Source organism: Phaseolus vulgaris, chromosome 3 (genome assembly GCF_051622355.1).
Source record: "Phaseolus vulgaris cultivar YP4 chromosome 3, ASM5162235v1, whole genome shotgun sequence".
NCBI classification, from domain to species: Eukaryota; Viridiplantae; Streptophyta; class Magnoliopsida; order Fabales; family Fabaceae; genus Phaseolus; species Phaseolus vulgaris.
The window spans coordinates 34346180-34364955 of record NC_143500.1 but is presented as its reverse complement, the minus strand read 5'-3'; the positions used below and the strand labels follow the sequence as shown (position 1 = coordinate 34364955).

Sequence of the window (18776 nt, the reverse complement as noted above, 5' to 3'; positions counted from 1 at the left end):
ACCATTTTAGAAAAATGATAATTTTAATTTTGAATGCATTAAAAAAATAAATATTTTTAATGTTTAAAATAGTTAGAAATATAATTAATGAATAAAGAAATGAATTTTTACAAAATAAAAATAAAAAAGTAATAAATTAAAAATTTTTAGTTTAATTTATTTTTTTTAAGAATGAAGAAAATAAAAAATTAAATCCTACAACAACGTAAAAGTTGAATCTAGAAACATAAATTAGTATTTATTTTTACTATTATTGATAATGTAATCATGTTAATTTCAAGTAAAAAAAAATACATGACATAATTATAAAAAACCAAAGTCAATTAGTATTAATTAGTAGTGGACACACAAATAATATTGAAGTGTCTACCCTAAATGCAAAATCCTAAAAAAAACTAATGCAAAATACTTAAAGACGAGAAGAAAAAAAAAATGTAAAAATAAAAAAATATAGAAAATAAAAACAGCAACATTGCAACAAGTATTTCATGTTTACGAAAGAATATTTGGTGAACGCAGAAATGAAGAGTATCGACTTGCATACACTGGTCAAATATTATGTTCAAGTCCCGACATGAAAAGAACCTCAAAGGGGAGGCCTAAGTCAAGTCGAATAAGGACTGATATGGACATAAGAAAACAACATGATCGAACAAAAAAAATGTTTATATTGTCAAACACAAGACATACAAAAAGAACATGTCCCAACATTACTGGATTGTCTACTTCTCGTCATTAATTATGTTTCATTTCGCACAAACTATTTAATGTTCCATTGAAGAGAATATTAAACGAATGATCATCTCTCATTTATTTTCCTTTTTATGATCAACATATACTTATTTAGTATTGTTTTATATCTCTTATCTTTATCTTGTTTTGATGTTTTTTTATATCTTATATTTTTATCTTATTTTGTTTTGCCTTTATTTTATATCTTTTATGTTTTTAGTTATTTTTTTCTGTCATTCTTTATTTATTTTTGTTTTTATTTTTATTGTTGTTGTTTTTATTTTTTACACTTATTTTTTTTTTCTTCTCATTTTTAAGCATTAAGTGTAACATTTGCATTAGTTTTTTTTAGGATTTTTGCATTTAGGTTAGACACTTCAATATTATTGTGTGTCCACTACTAATTAATACTAATTGACTTTTTTTTATAATTATGTCATCTATTTTTTACTTAAAATTAACATGATTACATCAACAATAATAATAAAATAAATACTAATTTATGTTTATAGATTCAACTTTTATGTTGTTGTAGGGTTTAAGTTTTTATTTTCTTTCTTAAAAAAATAATTTTAAACTAAACATTTTTAATTTATTAATTTTTTTTTATTTTGTAAAACTCATTTCTTTATTCATTAATTATATTTCTAACTATTTTAAACATTTTAAGCATTTATTTTTTTAATGCATTTAAAATTAAAATTATCAATTTTTTTAATTTATTTATTTTTGAAATGGTATTAGATAGGGAAATAAAAACAAAAGAGTGCTAGATAGAGAAATAAAAAAAAATGGTGTTAGATAGGAAAATAAAAGTGTAAATGGTGCTAGATAGGAAATTAAGTCGTAAAACTGATACAATAATTATAAATTTATTTTTGTATTTTAATGAGTTATGATGGTGGAATATTGATTTGGAGTAGGTTGTTTATACGTGAATTAGTTACTGCAATGTTTTTTTAATAATATTGTGTTTTTTTATTAATTTTGATTTTGTTTAATATATATAATAACATAATTTAATATATATAATATAAAATAAATAACCATAAATAATATTAAAATTATTTAAATACATTAATTTAACTAACAAAATTAATTTAAATTAATAAAATAAAAAATAATATAATTATATTTAAATTTTTAATTAATTTATTTATTTTACTTTTATTTATATTCTTTTTATTCTTTTATTTATAATTATAAATTTACATATTATTTTAATTAACTAAAATATGTACAAAATTAATTATTTTTTCTTTTTTTTTATACACAAGAGTATATTTGTAATCTTACCATTTACATCTTTAAAAATAATTCAAATTATACTTACAACCATTACGTCATTCACTTATTTAAATAAATTTTTCTTACACATTCATTCTAACAAATCACAATCCAAATAATCTCAATTTTCTTTAGACTTTCTTCTCAAATTCTTACATTTCAACTGCTACACTCTTAACTTCTTACTCTCTAATCAAAACAAAACTGGTGAGTATAAGAGAGATGAACACGTCTCTCAAATAAAAAACAATTGATTTAGGTTGCTTGCAGAATTAATTAACGCGTATCTAACAACCCAACCAAAACCACTCTTCTTTTTTTACTTTAATTAATTATAAAAAAAAACCATTGCTTAGGTGTTAGTTGCTAGGTTAATTGTTTATCATCCTGCATGCTACGCTAAATTAAATGATTAAGTTGAATGTGTAAGCTGTAAACAAAATATTTATTTAAATTACAAGTTGAAACAAGTAGTTACTTAGTCCATATAAATTAAGGTTTTTACTTCATAATTTCTAAAATATTGAAAAACATTCCACCTTTTTAACTGTAATTTATACACTCTTTTTATAAGGCTACTAAATAAAGCTGAAATTGAGACATTTTAGCACAATGAACTTTTTTTTTAACACTTTATTTGATCATTATATTAAATTATGTGGATACGTTTATAGCTTTTTTTTTAACACTACTACTTATTTTTAAATTTCTCTGATGTGTTAAAAGTTGTAAGTAGTTTTTCTTTTTGGTTCATTAAAAAGTTCAGGGGAGTTGAGAGTAGTTGTAACTGGTAAGTAGTAATATCTATGAGTTATTGGTGAGACATTGTTTCAATGTAGTATAGCAGTGCAACATTATTTCAAGGTTTGTTTGCCATTTTCATGAATGTTGAGGTAATTACAAAACGTTTACTTTTTCATTTCAAGTATTGTACTAGTGTTTTCATGCCTAAACAAATGATAGTTTTGGAAATAAAAAATTTATAGAGGTGGAGGAGGAAATTGTCCTTTTATAATGCAAACTTATCCGTGTAAGAACTTTAACAAACAGGTACATCTATTTATCCAGCTCTAATTCTTATTAATTTAATATGTTTTTGACAAATTCTTGTTCCACTTTTATACCTTCCCCTTTTCTTCATAATAATTATGAAAAATTGATTTTCATCTTTTTAAAATAAAGTATAATCTCACATTTTTAGATAATCTCAGTTGTATTACTCCCATACCTTCCTTTCAATTGTAACACTTTCATTATTTTTCAGCTGCAATGTTTGAGAGATCAATTTTATCATTTGAGTGTGTGAGACAGTTGGTAATAAGATTCATTATATTCGACATTTTAGTGTGAAGATAATTTTTTTTTAGTTTTATACTGCATTTTTTCACCTTTATTTATTTATTTATTTTGTGACTTTAAAAAAAAGCAAACAGGAAAAGGTCACCACAAATAAAAAAACTATAAAACTTATCTCAACAACCAACTTTCATCGTCAACCAACACAAACAATTATCACCACTTAAAATAACAATTATCACCACTTAAAATGAAAGAAAAAAATCACCACATTCTCTAACCTACTCAAAAAATATTGTTGAAATTAAAAATTTGCCTATGTTTTCACACTACAAGAACGAACCATGAGATTTTCCACTAATATATTATTCTACTACATGTAGCCAAATTCATTGAGTTATATTTCTATTTATCATTAGTTAATTTTAATGCTTTAAGTTATATAAAAAAATTTAATTAACATATATTATTAGTACAAGACTTTTTATATAAACCAATAAAAAAATTATATCTGAAATTATTTATAATAATTCATAATTGAACACGTGTTTGGAAAACATTTTTGGAACAAATACGTTGGACTGAAACATATATTCCACGATCAAGTTGTCTTTTGGAATATATGCTCAATAAATTGTGGAGATGGTTTTTATAATTCAGTGTTGGAGGGAGTTCTGTTTGGGAACCTAATTTGGTTTCAAAATTCCGGAATCACTATTTTTCCAGAACGGTGGTGGTGCAGGAAGAAATATCGTAGGTGTAGGAAGAAAAAGGGTTTTAATTGGGCTTGTTGAGTTATGGTCTTAGGAAGAGAAGCCCATAAGCGTATATCTGGAAGCAAAATGTAGGGTGGTCCTCTGAATAGCTTATCTGTTGTATTAATTAATTAGTATTTTTGGAAGAGGTTTAAACATAGGCTTTAAAGGGGAAGAGTGTGTGAGACTAGGTCCCTCCAAATCCAGTGTACCATCCTTCTTCGTTTTTCGTTTGTCTCTCTTCTTTCCTTTCCCCTCTCTTTCGAGGGTTTTTCTTTTTCTTTTCTTTTTCCCTTTTATTTTTCCTTTCATTTTCTTTTTTTTTCTCTTTCTCTTCTTTTTCAGTTTTCCTTCCATTTCCTTTCAATCCCCATCTTCTCTTCCTCTGCAACCCTAACCCTAGAATTCAAGATGCAGCAACAGAGGTTAAGACAGCATGCCATGATGCAACCCTCTCTCTACCACCACCCCGCTCTCCTTACTCCTCCTCAGGTTCCTCTTTTCCTTCTCTTCCTTTAATTTTCACTTTTTTTTTTTTTATCTTTCTCCATACTGCTTATTCTTCATATTTTCAGCTTAATTCTCCCCAGTATTTATCTTCTTGTATCATTGATTACTGCGTGCTCTTCAATTTCCTGCTAATCATAATTAGCAGTTTTTTTTTGCTAGATATATATACTAGTGATTTTAGTGGTGCAAATTTTTTTTTGTCGTTTTGATGTTTTGTTTACTAGTTGAGACATTAGGTATTTCTATGGTTTGTAAACGCTTTTTGTTTGATTAGATTAGTTGAGAGGTGAGTGTATAATTTTGCTTTTAGGAACTCTTTTTTCCCTTTTTTTTCTTTGTCTTTTTACATTTTTATTTTGCAGATAGAGCCTATCTTGAGTGGAAATCTGCCACCTGGCTTTGATTCGAGTACTTGCCGCAGTGTGTGAGTGTTAATAGACGTTTTATTTTAATTTTTTTAAATTAATATCTTCAGCTGTTGTTTGTTTATTTTGGTTTAGTCATTTTTTCCACTTTAGGTGCCTTATTTAATTTGTTGACTTCATTGCCTAAGAGATTATACTTAGCTTGATTTTTTTTTTAATTTCATCTGTTGGTCTCTGTTTTTTGTTGCAAGTGAATCCAATTCGTTTGTCCTCGGGCTTATTGACTTAATCTTTTGCTTGGTTTGTTTCATTTTAAATATCTAACCACTTTTGAGGATATGCAGTTATGTCGGCAACATTCATCCCCAGGTTACAGAACCCCTTCTTCAAGAGCTTTTTTCGGCTGCAGGCGCCCTTGAAGGATGCAAACTCATTAGGAAAGAGAAGGTCAGCTTTGTTCTCACTATATAATGTTATCTTCAAATAGAGGATAAAGTGAAGGATTGATAATGTATGGTAGAGTTCATGATTCCCTTTAGCTTCTTGTAGTGCATGACAAGTAGTATATTCACCAAAAGGTATTTGGCTAGATGATAGGTATATGTTTTTGCTTGTTATATATGCTTTTCCCTGTGTCATTTCAATTTTCAATCATGATGATCTCTGCATTATTTTGTCTTCTGCAGTCATCCTATGGTTTTGTGGACTACTTTGATCGCAGTTCTGCTGCATTTGCTATTGTAACTCTCAATGGAAGGAATATGTATGTGGGATCGTATTTTTTAGTTATAGTACAAGTTTTATGAATTTAATCTTTTAACATAAACACATGGCCTGCAGTTTTGGGCAGCCTATTAAGGTTAACTGGGCTTATGCTAGCAGCCAGAGAGAGGATACCTCAGGTTATGTTCTTGCTGATCATGTACTCTGAGGTGATTTTATTGTGCTTTGTTTTATAGAAAGGGAAATTGACATTTTTCTCTTCATTTTGGATTCAGGTCACTTTAATATTTTTGTTGGTGACCTCAGTCCTGAGGTCACAGATGCGACATTGTATGCTTGCTTCTCTGTATATCCTAGTTGTTCGTAAGTGTTTATGTACCCTTCTATTTTCCTTCTCATTGCTTGTGTGTTTTGTGGTTTAGTAGAGATATTTTTTGAGAAGTGCATATTCCTGAATGTATATGTAAATCAATGCATATTTGTAATATGATGATGAGAATTTTGGTATTTTGGTTACAGTGATGCAAGGGTAATGTGGGATCAGAAGACAGGCCGTTCCAGGGGATTTGGATTTGTTTCTTTTCGGAATCAGCAGGCATGAAATCATTGCCTTATTTGTACATTTGTTAACTTACAGTCTTTGGTGTTTTTTGTTCTAATTTTGGGATGTTTGGTTATGTGATTCAATTTATCAGGATGCTCAAAGTGCTATAAATGATTTGACTGGTAAGATCATTTGGTTATGTAAAGACTAGTTTTTTTTTTAACTTTCTTTGTCTGATGTATGATTGAATGTTGTGAAGTATGTATACGGCAATCAAATATTTGTTACTATATTATATTTTTTCTACTTTGTATAATCTGAAAATTGTTTAAAGCTTGCAATAACCATATCTTGCAGTTATTTTCATTTTTAAAAAATGAGTCTAAAAGGCACATGATTCCTGTTATGTAGTTAAAACATTATATATGGGGATCTGATAACGGGGTGTTATCATTTCTGCAGATCAAATAACCATTTTGGTATAAAATCCTCAAACATAAATTTCCACGGGATATTTGACCCATTAAATTGCTGTTTCATCAATTTGTGTTTCTTATTAATCATTGTTTAATAACTTTGTTCTTGTGCCACCATAATGCCTACATAAAGCACTTTTTGGCCAGTGTTATAGGAATTTCTCCAAATAGTGGTGTCATAGGCTGCAAAGGTGTGTGTTTATATTGCAAAATTTTGGCCTTCTGCCTCTGATAACCTTGTTATTTGCATTAGATGTGCCAATTGTATTAGATTTGGTGTTTCAATTTTATCTTAATTTTTAATTTTAATTCCCCCTCCACTACTCAGGAAAATGGCTTGGAAGTAGACAGATTCGTTGTAATTGGGCAACCAAAGGGGCCAGTTCAAGTGATGAAAAGCAGAGTTTGGATTCCAAAAGTGTCGTGGAGTTGACTAATGGAACGTCAGGTGAGATTATAAGTTTACCGTACTACACTTCCTTTTATCGTGACTCCTCATTTACCTTTTACATTTTTTTGGTTTGCGGTTGTTTTGGAGTCAATTGAATTCTAATGTTTTTATCATGTACATAGGAAATCAATAATATTTTCTGGTGGAAACATTTACTGATTCTTTATTTTATATTATTTGAATTGGAAGTAAATGTTAAACCCATGCTATCTGACCTGAAAGTTTATTTCAAATATTATATTTTTCAAGAAGCTGATAATATATTTTTCTTTATCTTCTATATGTGCATCATGATTGACATTTTACAAATATTTGTATCTTTCACTGTTATATTTATACTTTTCCATCAGTTGATCATAAATAATGGCGTGATTGTAGATTTTGTTTAGGGAATGATCTTTACTTATGGTTGCGTTTCTATTTTTTTCTTTTTGTAGAAGAAGGTCAGGAAATAACCAATGATGACGCTCCTGAGAAGAATCCTCAATATACCACTGTTTATGTTGGCAATCTTGCTCCTGAGGCAAGGATTATGTTTTCCTGAGACTTTTTACCTTTTTATATTGGCAATTTATAGCTTTGTGCATAGATGGAGAATATTTAAGTACTACATTAATATATATGTATAGCTTAGTCCTGTACATTCTATTTGTTGTGAAATGGCTTTGTAGTAGCCCTCAATTTTAGGATGTGAAACTGCAGGTCACTTCTGTTGATCTCCATCACCATTTTCATTCTCTTGGTGCCGGAACTATTGAAGATGTTAGGGTGCAACGAGACAAAGGTTTTGGGTTTGTGAGATATAGTACCCATGCTGAAGCAGCTCTTGCTATACAGATGGGTAATGCTCGAATTCTCTTTGGCAAACCTATCAAGGTATGAATTTGCAGGATATTTGTATGTTGAATTCTAGTATTGTTGTGAGCTGTGTATTATTATGGCATTTCATACGGCGAATTCTCTTCGTTGAGGGTTCCAATGGAAAAAAAGGAGAGTCGGCATAATTACACTGGAATTTGATGTCATCTGTGATTTTTTTTTTAAATCATGTAAAACGCCGACAATCTATTTATATTTCTCAGAAGTCCACAGAATCCCTTGTTCTCTAAGATCTTACATCGTATTCTCGACCATATATAATTTGATCTTTCGAGCTCCTATCAGAAGGCTCTGGAAATGTATCTACTAATGTCAATTGATGTTTTACAGTGTTCATGGGGTAGCAAACCTACTCCTCCAGGAACAGCCTCTACTCCTCTTCCCCCACCTACTTCTGCAAATATGCCGGGCTTTTCTCTTGCTAGTCTTGCAGCATATGAACGCCAAATGGCTTTGAGTAAAATGGGTGGTGCACATGCCCTTCTGCATCAGCAAGGACAACATGCCCTAAAACAGGTAGCCATGGGAATGGGTGCTCCAGGGGCTGGTTATGATGCAAGGTTTCAGAATGTTGCGACCACCCAGCACCTTATGTACTATCAGTAAAATGTGTTGTGTAACTCCCTGAGATAAAAAAAGGGAGGATTAAACTCTGTTAAACCGAAGAACAGTTCTACAATACCCGTTTATTTCTTCCACCTCCTTGTCTGCTTTTCTAACTTTATCCTCCAAAATTTTCTTTTGTTCTTATTTATGGTTGGTACACTTGTAATGCTACCACTGCGTGCATGAATGGTGTGTCTTGTATCTTCTAATGACGATCATTCCATGATTGTACTGTTCGTTAACCTTTGTGCGGATTGGGAGCTATTAGACTTTACTTAGTTATGTAATTCTGTCTTCAAACCTCCCATAATCCACCCTCCCCCTTTTAAGGTACCAGATAATTTAAGACTAGCTAATTGCTTGTTTGACTTGTTTATCAACATGCAAAGAATTCTTATGTTTGAAAATGTAATTAGTCTGGCAATTTTTCTTTTAATTTATCGACATGCAAATGTTATTTGACCAAATTGTGTATCTTTTATATTTTGGTGAGTGGAAATGATGCTCTTAGAGTTTGTTCACAAAAGTAAGCTAATCATCTTTCAAAATGAAGTTAAGTACAAAAATTTAACCATTTTGGACACAAAAGAAGCAATAATTTAAAATAAAGTATACATCTAAATATGTATAATTGGCTTAAGTTACAATGTCTATCATTGATTTTGGTCAAACTTTCGGATAAAGTTATTAAAATTCAGTGCAATGTTTTCCCATTTTGTATGGAAACCAAGCACAAGAAAATAGATTGTTAGATTCATTCTACAGATTAGGCCGTGTTTATTTTAGTGTAGTCAGTTAGAATTAGATTTAATGACAAGTTCAATAGTTTTAAGTGCAATAATTTCGATCAAATCTGACTGTAAGTATTGTACAACAAAGATACTAATTGTTGTAAAAAAATGGTTTCATTAATGTTCTATAAGTATTTTAAGTAAATAGTTTATACAATGTCATGTTATAAATAAATGTTAAAATTTTAATGAAAGTTATTTGACTTCCTTTGTGAAACAGATTTCTGGTTATTATCTTTATGTGTGTTATGAGTATTAACTAGTATATATATCACAAACCCATATAGAAAGTTTTGCAAATGAGATGACAAGAAACATTGGACGAAAAAAATGTATTTATGAGAACCTTAAAAAGTTATTCTCAATGCACGTGGAGTTTCTTCATTTTTATTGATACTGAACGTGTTATATGCCCAGAATATTAAATGCCCACAAAGTAATATTTTTGATATATAGTTTTTTTTAATAAATTTGGGAGTGTAATTTGGCGAGGTTAGAATGTTATTAAGGGAACTAGTTTTTAGGTTGTCTCCAATGAGAAGACCTAAAAATTACTTTTCGAAAATGAAGTCAGTAGAAGCGCAAAGATAACAAATTCTTCGTAGTAAGAGTTAAGAGTATGATGAGATAAGATAGATTGTACTTCATGGAAAGTAAGTATTTATAGTTTAATTAAGTAATATCTTGTGAGTGAATTCTTATGAGTCCTTTGGATTAGTCATATAAATATTATTCATTGTTTTTGTTTTATAAATAGTCGTTCATTATTTAAGGCTAATTGATTAGGCCGTTTTTCCTATGATGATCATTAATGGCAGGTAACAACTCGGTTACGAAATCGGGCAGTCACCTTGAGTTGTTATCCGTTTTTGACCTAAAGGCGGCCAAGTACACAAGCCCCCAGCTTGGAGACTAAAGTGATTATTAGTTGATAAGGAAGCTGAGGGCAAACGAGTTACTGAGTTAACCTGTTTGTGCTTAAATGAGGTCAACATAAAATGAATCAAGTAAATCGTTTCTGCCCCTTCAGTTTTTATATTTCTAAAAGTAATAATAAAAGAAAATGGAATTTAAACCCTTTTCCTTTCGGTGGTTCCTTTTCCACGACAGTGCATCATTGACATGACAATTGCTGTCACGTCTCCTTAATTTCCTATATTTTGTATTTCCTAGAATCTTCCTTTGAAATCTTTCAAAGAAAATGTCGTTTTGCATTTCTGACTTTCCGGTCCCTTGGTTCATTAACACCTTTTATCGCCACGAGCTTTTTTGATCATCCCCTTCATGCTCCTCCACAAGGTTCAAACTTTTGCTTCTAGGCACGCATCTCATGGCTTCCTACTCTATATCATCTGCTTCTACTGGTAGCTTTTCTTCTTTTCTTCACATACCCGACCAGGTAGATAGTGATTCTTCATCTTTGTCGAGTCAGACCCTTTCCAACTGTTTGGAGGAGGTTTACGCTTCAATGCAACCTCCCATTACCTCCATCTTCGTGAGGAACCCTGGAAAGAGGGAGTCCTCCAAACAAGTAGCCAATCCCAATGAGGCTCCCAAAAAGCATAGGGATACGTTTCCCTCTATACGTTACGGGAGTTAGCTCTGGGTCTTTAGTGAGGTACACGCGTACCCCTCCGAGTTCACCTCCCAACGACTTGTGGAGGAGCTTGTCAGCACCTATAATATTGGTATCGAGAAGACGAAGAGATTCATTAAGGCAGAAGCTTGCACTGATGAAGATAGGGTTTACCTGGGCCCTCTAAACAACAATCCAAGTTTTTCTTATGTGTAGGAATATTTCTTCAAAAAGCTGACAATCACCTTTCCACTAACACCCTTTGAAAGTGGAATGTTGTTGATTATGAACGTTGCCCCCAACTAACTCCATCCCAATAGCTAGGTTTTTCTGAAATTGTTTTAGCTGTTGAGTGAATATCTGTATATACAGCCCACTGTAAATAAGTTTATGTATTTCTATCAACTGAAGCATGGTGCCCAGGTTCGTTGGGTGTCTTTGAATGGCGTCCAACATGGGTCCCTCTTCACCGTTTATTCCTCATCTTTTAAAGGCTTCAAGAACTGTTTTTTTAAGGTTTTCAGTCATGAGGATCCCCGGAAGAGGATATTTTATCACGTGGATGGTTCCACCAAATTCCCCTTATATTGGTAGAGGCCTTGCAATTTCAAGTCCAAAGCTGAGTACCTTCTTAACAAGGAAGAAAAGCTAGACATAGCCCTTTTCAAGAGTCTTTCCCGACCTATCAATAGTCGAGCTCTATGAAGAGTTCCTAAGGTTGAGGACCCCGCCAAGGTCTTCAAGGGCAAGGGTTGAGTCTCATTGCTTGTTTGTCTGATCTCTTCAATTTTTATGCAGAGCTCATGGGCAAGGATTTTGACTATAAGGCTCTACGAGCTCAGATAAGTGCTCCTTCCCGAAGCAAGGAGGTTTTGGCTTACCTTAACCCTTCAAAGAAAACCAAAGTACTAAAAGGGGGAGCATCCTCGACTCTGTCAAGCCCCCCGACCAGGTTTGCCCTTCGGGTAGCCCTGTGACAATACCTAACTCTTCTAAGCCTTCTTCTCAAGTCAAGAGTTGTCCACCTCAGAACCAGCCTCCCTATCCTCCACACGCTACCCTAGACAACACGTCACTCCTGAACATTATGAGTCGAGATAGTTTGATTCCCTAGTTGAACCATACCTCCACCTCGGCACCCCGCTCAAACTCGTTGTGGCACGTGAACATGCACGATCACTATGTAACCCATTCCCTGGTCTCTATGATGTCGAAGTGTTAAATAATCTTGGTCCCATTGTGAGTGTGGATTCAGCTGTGATCATGATGGCTCGCTACATGTCCATTACACATCCTTGAGGTGGAGCTATGAGAAAAGCCGTTAAGGCTTCCGCCTAGATCCAGGAAATGGGAGACCAGATTAAGGAGCTTGAAGATCATAACCAAGAGCTCTCCAAGCATAAAACTGGTGTGGAGGAGGATTTTTCCTCTACCAAGAAGAAACTAAAAGATTCTAAGGCTAGTCATCAAGCTACCAAGGAGAAGTTGGAGAGTGCGAAGATGAATCTTGAGGTCCTCCTCATGAAATTGACCACCGTGAACGTGACCAAGAAGGAGGTCAAAGAGAATGTTAGGCACTTGTAGGCTGACGAGGTGGGAGAGTTGAAGACCCAAAAAGAAGAGCCTAAAACTAAAAATACCAACCTCGTGGAGTCTTCTCTTCTCGGGTATACTGAAGGTTTCAAGAAGGCTCTGCGCCAGACCATTTACTTCAGCCCCAATGTCAATACCGAGAATTTTGATATAGATAAAGATGTAATAGATGGTCATCTTGTTGATGACTAAATTTTGGAAAACTTCCTTGTTTGTATAAACTGTTTTTATGCCTCTTTTTTTGGTGTCTTTCTATTCAATCTCGTTTTGAGGCAATGCCTCATCTTTAGTTGATCTGAGCTTTAAAGTTCTACTCGTAGCTGAATATGCTCTGTTTTCATCTTGCTTAGCTTTACGCGTGATTGAGCATGCTCGATTCTTGTTTGAACTTGCCCTTTTTTAGCTTTGCTCATGGTTGAGCATGCTTAGTTCTTGGTTGAAATCCCCTTTTTTAGCTTTGCTCGTGGTGGTTCATGCTTAGTTATTGGTTGAACTCGCCTTTTTCAGCTTTGCTCGTGATTGAGCACGCTTAGTTCTAAGTTGAACTTACTTTTTTAGCTTTGCTCGTGGTTGAGCACGCTTAGTTCTAGGTTGAACTTGCTTTTTTAGCTTTGCTCGTTGTTGAGTATGCTTGGTTCTAGGTTGAACTCACTTTTTTAGCTTCGCTCGTGGTTTAGCATGCTTAGGTTGATTTTGTCAAGAATATGTTGAAAAAAGATTTTATTCCGCCGAGTTTGCCTTGTTAAAACCTTTCTCGGTAAATCTTCCTTAGGGAAAAACCCAAGCTAAGGAAAAAGAGTACAATGCCTAAACTTTTAACTATAATACATTTCAAGTGGGTTATATTCCACGTTCTTGGAATCAACTTGCCACTTAGCTATTGGAGTTTATATGTTTCATTTTGCAGGATATTTGTTATCCTATACAAACCCTCCCAATTGGGTGCAACTTTACCTTCTTCACGGCATCTCCTCGCTTCACCGGCTTTCCTCCCAATGAGGTCTTCTTTGTGGAGTGTCTGAGCTCTAACTCGGGAGTTGTATCGTCGGGTTGCCCTTTCGTATTTGGTTGTACTTCGAGTATGCGTTCAGAAAGCTTAGGAGCTTAAACTCGGTTGTGTTGTTGACCTGCCAATCTAGGAATGGTAGAGGATATGTGTCCTTCGGACACACCTTGTTGAGGTCGGAATAATCTACACACATTCATCACTTACCACTGGCTTTTTTGAACATTACGACATTGGCCCTCCACATGGTATAATTGACCTCTCTAATGAACTTGGCCTAAAGCAGCTGGTTTACCTCATGATCCGTCGTCATTTTCCTTTCATCCCCTAACCTTCTCTTCCTCTGCGAGATTGGTTTCGCCTAAGACAAGGTTGAGAGCTTGTGACAAACGAAATCAAAATCGATTATGGGTATGTCCGAGGTACTCCAAGCTAAAAGGTCCGAGTTGTGCCTTAATACTTCCTCAATCTCCCTTCTCAACGAAGGGCCAACTAACTGCCTGATCTTAGTGGTCTGGACTAGACTGGTGCCCAATTGTAGCTCAATCATAGGTTCATCGAAGATGGACGCCTTTTGTCAAACTATAACCCCGAATCGAGATCGATATCCCTGATTTCTGAATTGTGGGGGGTTGCCTCGCCAAGGGAAGTCGGATCTTCCAATGCTTATCTTCCAGGTAGGCTAGGTCCAGGTTCGTCCCTTCTTTTCTTGATCTTAAGCTCTGGGCGTAGCACTCCTGGACTACCTTGGCTTGGCCTTAATGGGGATCATGTTCCCCCACTCATCAGGAAACTTCATGGCCATGTGAGAGTGTTGATATCATCGCTACCAACTGGTTCAAAGTCCTCTTTCCAATGATGATATTATAGGAGGTGTCAGTGTCTACTAACATGTACGAACCATCACGAACCTGTGTGTCTTTTTCGTGCCAAATGTGTGAGAAGGTCTATGTATTCTTTCGTACATTCCTCCTGTGAAGCCAAGCAGGAGACCATGATAGGTTTTTATCTGATCCTCGAAGATGTCCAACTTCTTGAAGATCGACCAAAATAACATGTCGGTCGAACTACCTGGTCAATCAGGATTCGTTTCATTCGTCAGTCCGTCATAGAGGTTGTGAATACAACTGGATCATTCTTCTTAAGGTCCCATGATGATTGATCATCGTTTGCAAAGAGGAAATCGGGTCAATCCTGTGGTGGATGGAGGCTAACCACATTGACACTTTGGAGGTGCCTTTTCCTTGCCGAGCTGGGGGGCCCCCAACGAAAAAATCACCGACTATGGTGTTTATCTCCCCGCGGCCAAGGCTTACCCCAAGTTTTTCACAATTCTTGGGCTCCCACTAGGATTCTCCCATTTCAAGCTGGGTGGTTCTCGCCCTGTTTCTCCCTGGGGTGTGATACAAACCAATTAGACAAGCAGATGATCAAGGACACAAGAGACAATTCACAGTGTGATCTTTCATCTCAACATACAAGACAAGGCCTCGCCAAATATCAAAAGGACCTTAGTAGAAGAAGAACTGGGCATAAATCAAAACATCAAATGTTCTTTCTTCAGGTCTTCTTACAAGACAAAAATGTTCGTAAATAAATTGAATTCACTTTGGGGTCCAAATAGAAGAATAAGTTATAGTAGGTTTACATAGCATAAATAAGAGTGTACTTAGCAACTTAGGCTTATGCTAAACCCATTTTCTCTTCATGAGCACCTAGGTTGAGGAAGGGAAACCCTAACTTCTAGAAACTATATCTAGGGGGCGGCATTGACTTTGGTCAAACCCTAGGGTTGCCCCTCTTCATTCCTTTTCTACCCTCCCCTCTTCATGCTTTCCAAGACACTCCTCCCTATATAAAAGGTATCTCTCCCCATGTAAGGACGCATTGAAATTGAATTAAGTAAAGAAATTTTGCGTGAGTGTTTTTGTGAGTCTTAGTACTCTATTTATCTAGATCTTATCTTGAGTGCAATGCACTTCAAGTGGCAGCTCCACACCACTTATCTTAGAGTCTCCCATTCTCCATGTGGCGCGACACCATCTCCATATCCATAAGCTTTCTTTAATCTCTTCATCTTTTCCTTTTGCTTCTTCCTTGCGTCTTTTCCTTTTATCTTTATGTTTTTGTTTATGTTTTTACCATTTGGTCATCTTCATTCATTCCTTGCTTCATTTGTTCTTTATTTCCACACCATTGTATCATCCACACCATATATTTATGTTTTTTCTATTTTTCATCTAGAAGTGAACTTTCTCACTTACTTAACTATTTGGTTAAGTTCATATTCAATGGGGATCTTCTTTAGGTTCTCACCTTAAATTGATAATCTCAAAAAGCCTAAACAAAAGAGTAACTTATAAAAATGTGCAATATTAAAATCAACTCACATCAGGGTGTCAACTCGACATAAGCTCCTCGCTCCTCCACCTCGTCCTCAGTCTAACTGTCTTTTACCTCGACTCTGGTCTGACCCCCATCTTGATTGTTCTAAAATCGATAGATGAAACGATTTAGGGCTCCTGATCCGACAAGCTCCTTCTAGAGATCCTTCACCTTGAAGCACTCCTTCATATTATGCCCCTGATTTAGGTGATAGTTGCAATGCTTAACTTGATCTCCAAGGGGGTTGTTAGAGGCTGAAGATGGCAGGTAGACCAGCTCTAAATTACAGACCTCTTGCAACACGATTTCCCTTGAGGCATTCAGGAGGTGTACTTTTTGAACTTCCCTAACCTCTTTCTCTTGTAACTTGTGAAGGTCGTCATGGCTGGTGTCTTCATTGTCTTCCTTTGTGCATCAGCACTCTCCTCAATGCTTATATACTTTGCTGTCTTGGCCCTTAGTTGGTTTATGTCCTCCGGTGGTTCGACATACAAGGTGTTCAGGAATTTCCCTCGTAACCCAATTAGCAAGGCATGCATTGACACCGCCGGGTGCAAGTCAGGTATTTTTAGCGTGGCCCGGGCAAACCTGACCATGAACTGTCTCAAGCCTTCCCCTTCTCTTTGTACGACATTGTGCAAGGATGCTGAGGAGGCTACCACGAGCTTGCAATCTGTGAACTGGATTTGGAACCAACCACATAAAGTGTCAAAAGAGTTTATTGAGTTTGGAGGTAATGGGTAGTCCTGCCAGGGTGGTGGGAACAATCTGTAGTGCACATCCATATCTTCTGAGAACAGGTGGGTCTATGTCATATAGGCCTTAACATGGGCTTCAGGCTTCGAGGCTCCCAAATACTTCTCCAAATTGTTCTTTGAGGGATGCCATATCTTGCTCCATTTTCTCTTGCATTTGGCCCAAAGCTTCCCTCATGGTTCTATTTAGGTTCTCCTCATTCCTCCGTATGAGGGCCTCAAGCGATTGATTCGCGTTATCCTGTTGGGTACTCATTTCGAGTGTGTCTAGTCGCTGTGGTGGTCCTGAGAAAAGTTTTGCCAGGGTCCCATAGTGGGCACCAAATGTTCCTACCGAAAATAAACTCGGGAGTGCAACTCAACGAAGTCAGGATGTTCCTCAAGGAACGAGTTTTTAGTTGGCCTCCGGTGAGAATGGGAGGTCCACTTGAAAATGACTCTCCGATACTTAAGTCAGTAGGAGCACAAAAATAACAAATTCTTCCCAGTATGCGAGTTAAGAGTATGAGATCAGGTAAATTGTACTTCTTGGAAGGTAAGTATTTATAGTTTAATTGTTGTAAATCAAACGCACAAACCTATATTGCAAAATGAAATCAAACCTAAAACGTTGTCGTTGCATAAATTTTGGAAGTAGTGGAAGATGTTACCGTTGCATAGATTCTCGGAGGTGGTGGAAGAGAGGTTGTGAAAATGAAACAGCTTTATGGATAAATCAGATGAACCCTTCACTGTTGCAGTTAGGGTTTCTCCTTGACTCTTCTCCTTGAGACTGGGTCTTCCACAATCGCACACAAGCATTCCTCTTTCTCTCACGATTCTCGCACGATCTCCTTCAATTTTCTCTAGAGTTGAGATGCTAAAACAGAAGCACGAAGCACGTGGGTGTGGAAGTTGCAAAAAATTGTTGATTCCTTTGCCTATATAAAGAGAGCCTTTGCTTCAGAAATTGCATCTCACACACTCACCTCTTCATCTTCTTCAAACCCTACTTTGTTCACCATCTTCTTCCTCTTACCTTTTAACATTCTTCTTCTTTCTCTTTCTTTATTTATTCTTTTAATTTTATTATTATATTTCTGGGTTCTATTGGGTATTACTTTTTTAAGAGTAAGTTGCTAGTTCTGATCCTCAAACATTTTCGAGAAGTTCCTGTTGTATCCTGGGGGACTTGCGCAATACACTGCGGATAAGTCCTTACGGACAATGATTACTCACGCCTTAGGAAATCATTTTTGTTCATGTTTAAAGTCTCATTTACTACAATCGTAAGGACTTATGGCTGAAAATACGGACAACAACAACAACACTGCTCCGAAAATGTCAAATGTTGTTTCTGCAACATAAACCATTTTTGCGAAACCATTTCCGAATGTCTCAAAAATTGAAGTCTTCACAGGTTAAAATTTCCGACGTTGGCAAGAACGGGTGTCCACCCTATTGGACATGTACAAAGTTGCTCTTGCACTTACAACTTCTAAACCCGACTCAAGCACGGCCACGAAACAAGTTGATGATTGGATCCATGCAAATAAGGTATGTTGTCACACCTTACTCAGTGTGTTATCTAACGATATGTTCAATGTCTATGCTTCTTATAAGAATGCAAAAGATATTTAGGATTCTCTTATCCTCAAATATACTTCCGAAGACATCGTCTGATAAAGGTTCGTAATCGCAAACTACTACCGCTGGGAGATGATCGAAGGCAAAGAATCAAAATCCAAATAAACGAATATCACAAGCTGATTGAAGATATCAAAACTGAAAGCATAACCTTGCTGGATGAATTCGTGTCCAAACTCTTGATCGAAAAGCTTCCACAATCTTGGATGGATTACAAACAACAACTGAAGCACAAACACAAACAAATGTCACTATCAGATCTTATCACCCACATCATCATTGAAGACACAAACAGGAAAGATTGCCCTGCTGCAAAGGCCAAAACTTTGTCTTCCAAAGCAAAAGTGGTAGAATACAAACTAGCTCCAAAAAGGTACGAGAAAAAATCTGATCACAAAAAGAAATATAATAACAATTTCT

The 18776-nt window shown here is 35.2% G+C and overlaps 1 protein-coding gene across 1 annotated transcript; it reads left to right on the top strand.

The window, feature by feature from the left end:
• The first annotated feature begins 4174 nt into the window (after positions 1–4174).
• LOC137807153 (oligouridylate-binding protein 1) lies at positions 4175–8866 on the top strand. The gene is made up of 12 exons (XM_068607634.2): positions 4175–4562; positions 4943–5004; positions 5290–5392; positions 5632–5708; positions 5786–5847; positions 5944–6031; positions 6188–6263; positions 6364–6394; positions 7017–7136; positions 7577–7662; positions 7842–8015; positions 8349–8866. Exons 1-12 carry the CDS (start codon positions 4482–4484, stop codon positions 8622–8624), a joined length of 1236 nt encoding a protein of 411 aa, XP_068463735.1. The 5' UTR covers positions 4175–4481; the 3' UTR covers positions 8625–8866.
• The last annotated feature ends 9910 nt before the right edge of the window (positions 8867–18776 follow it).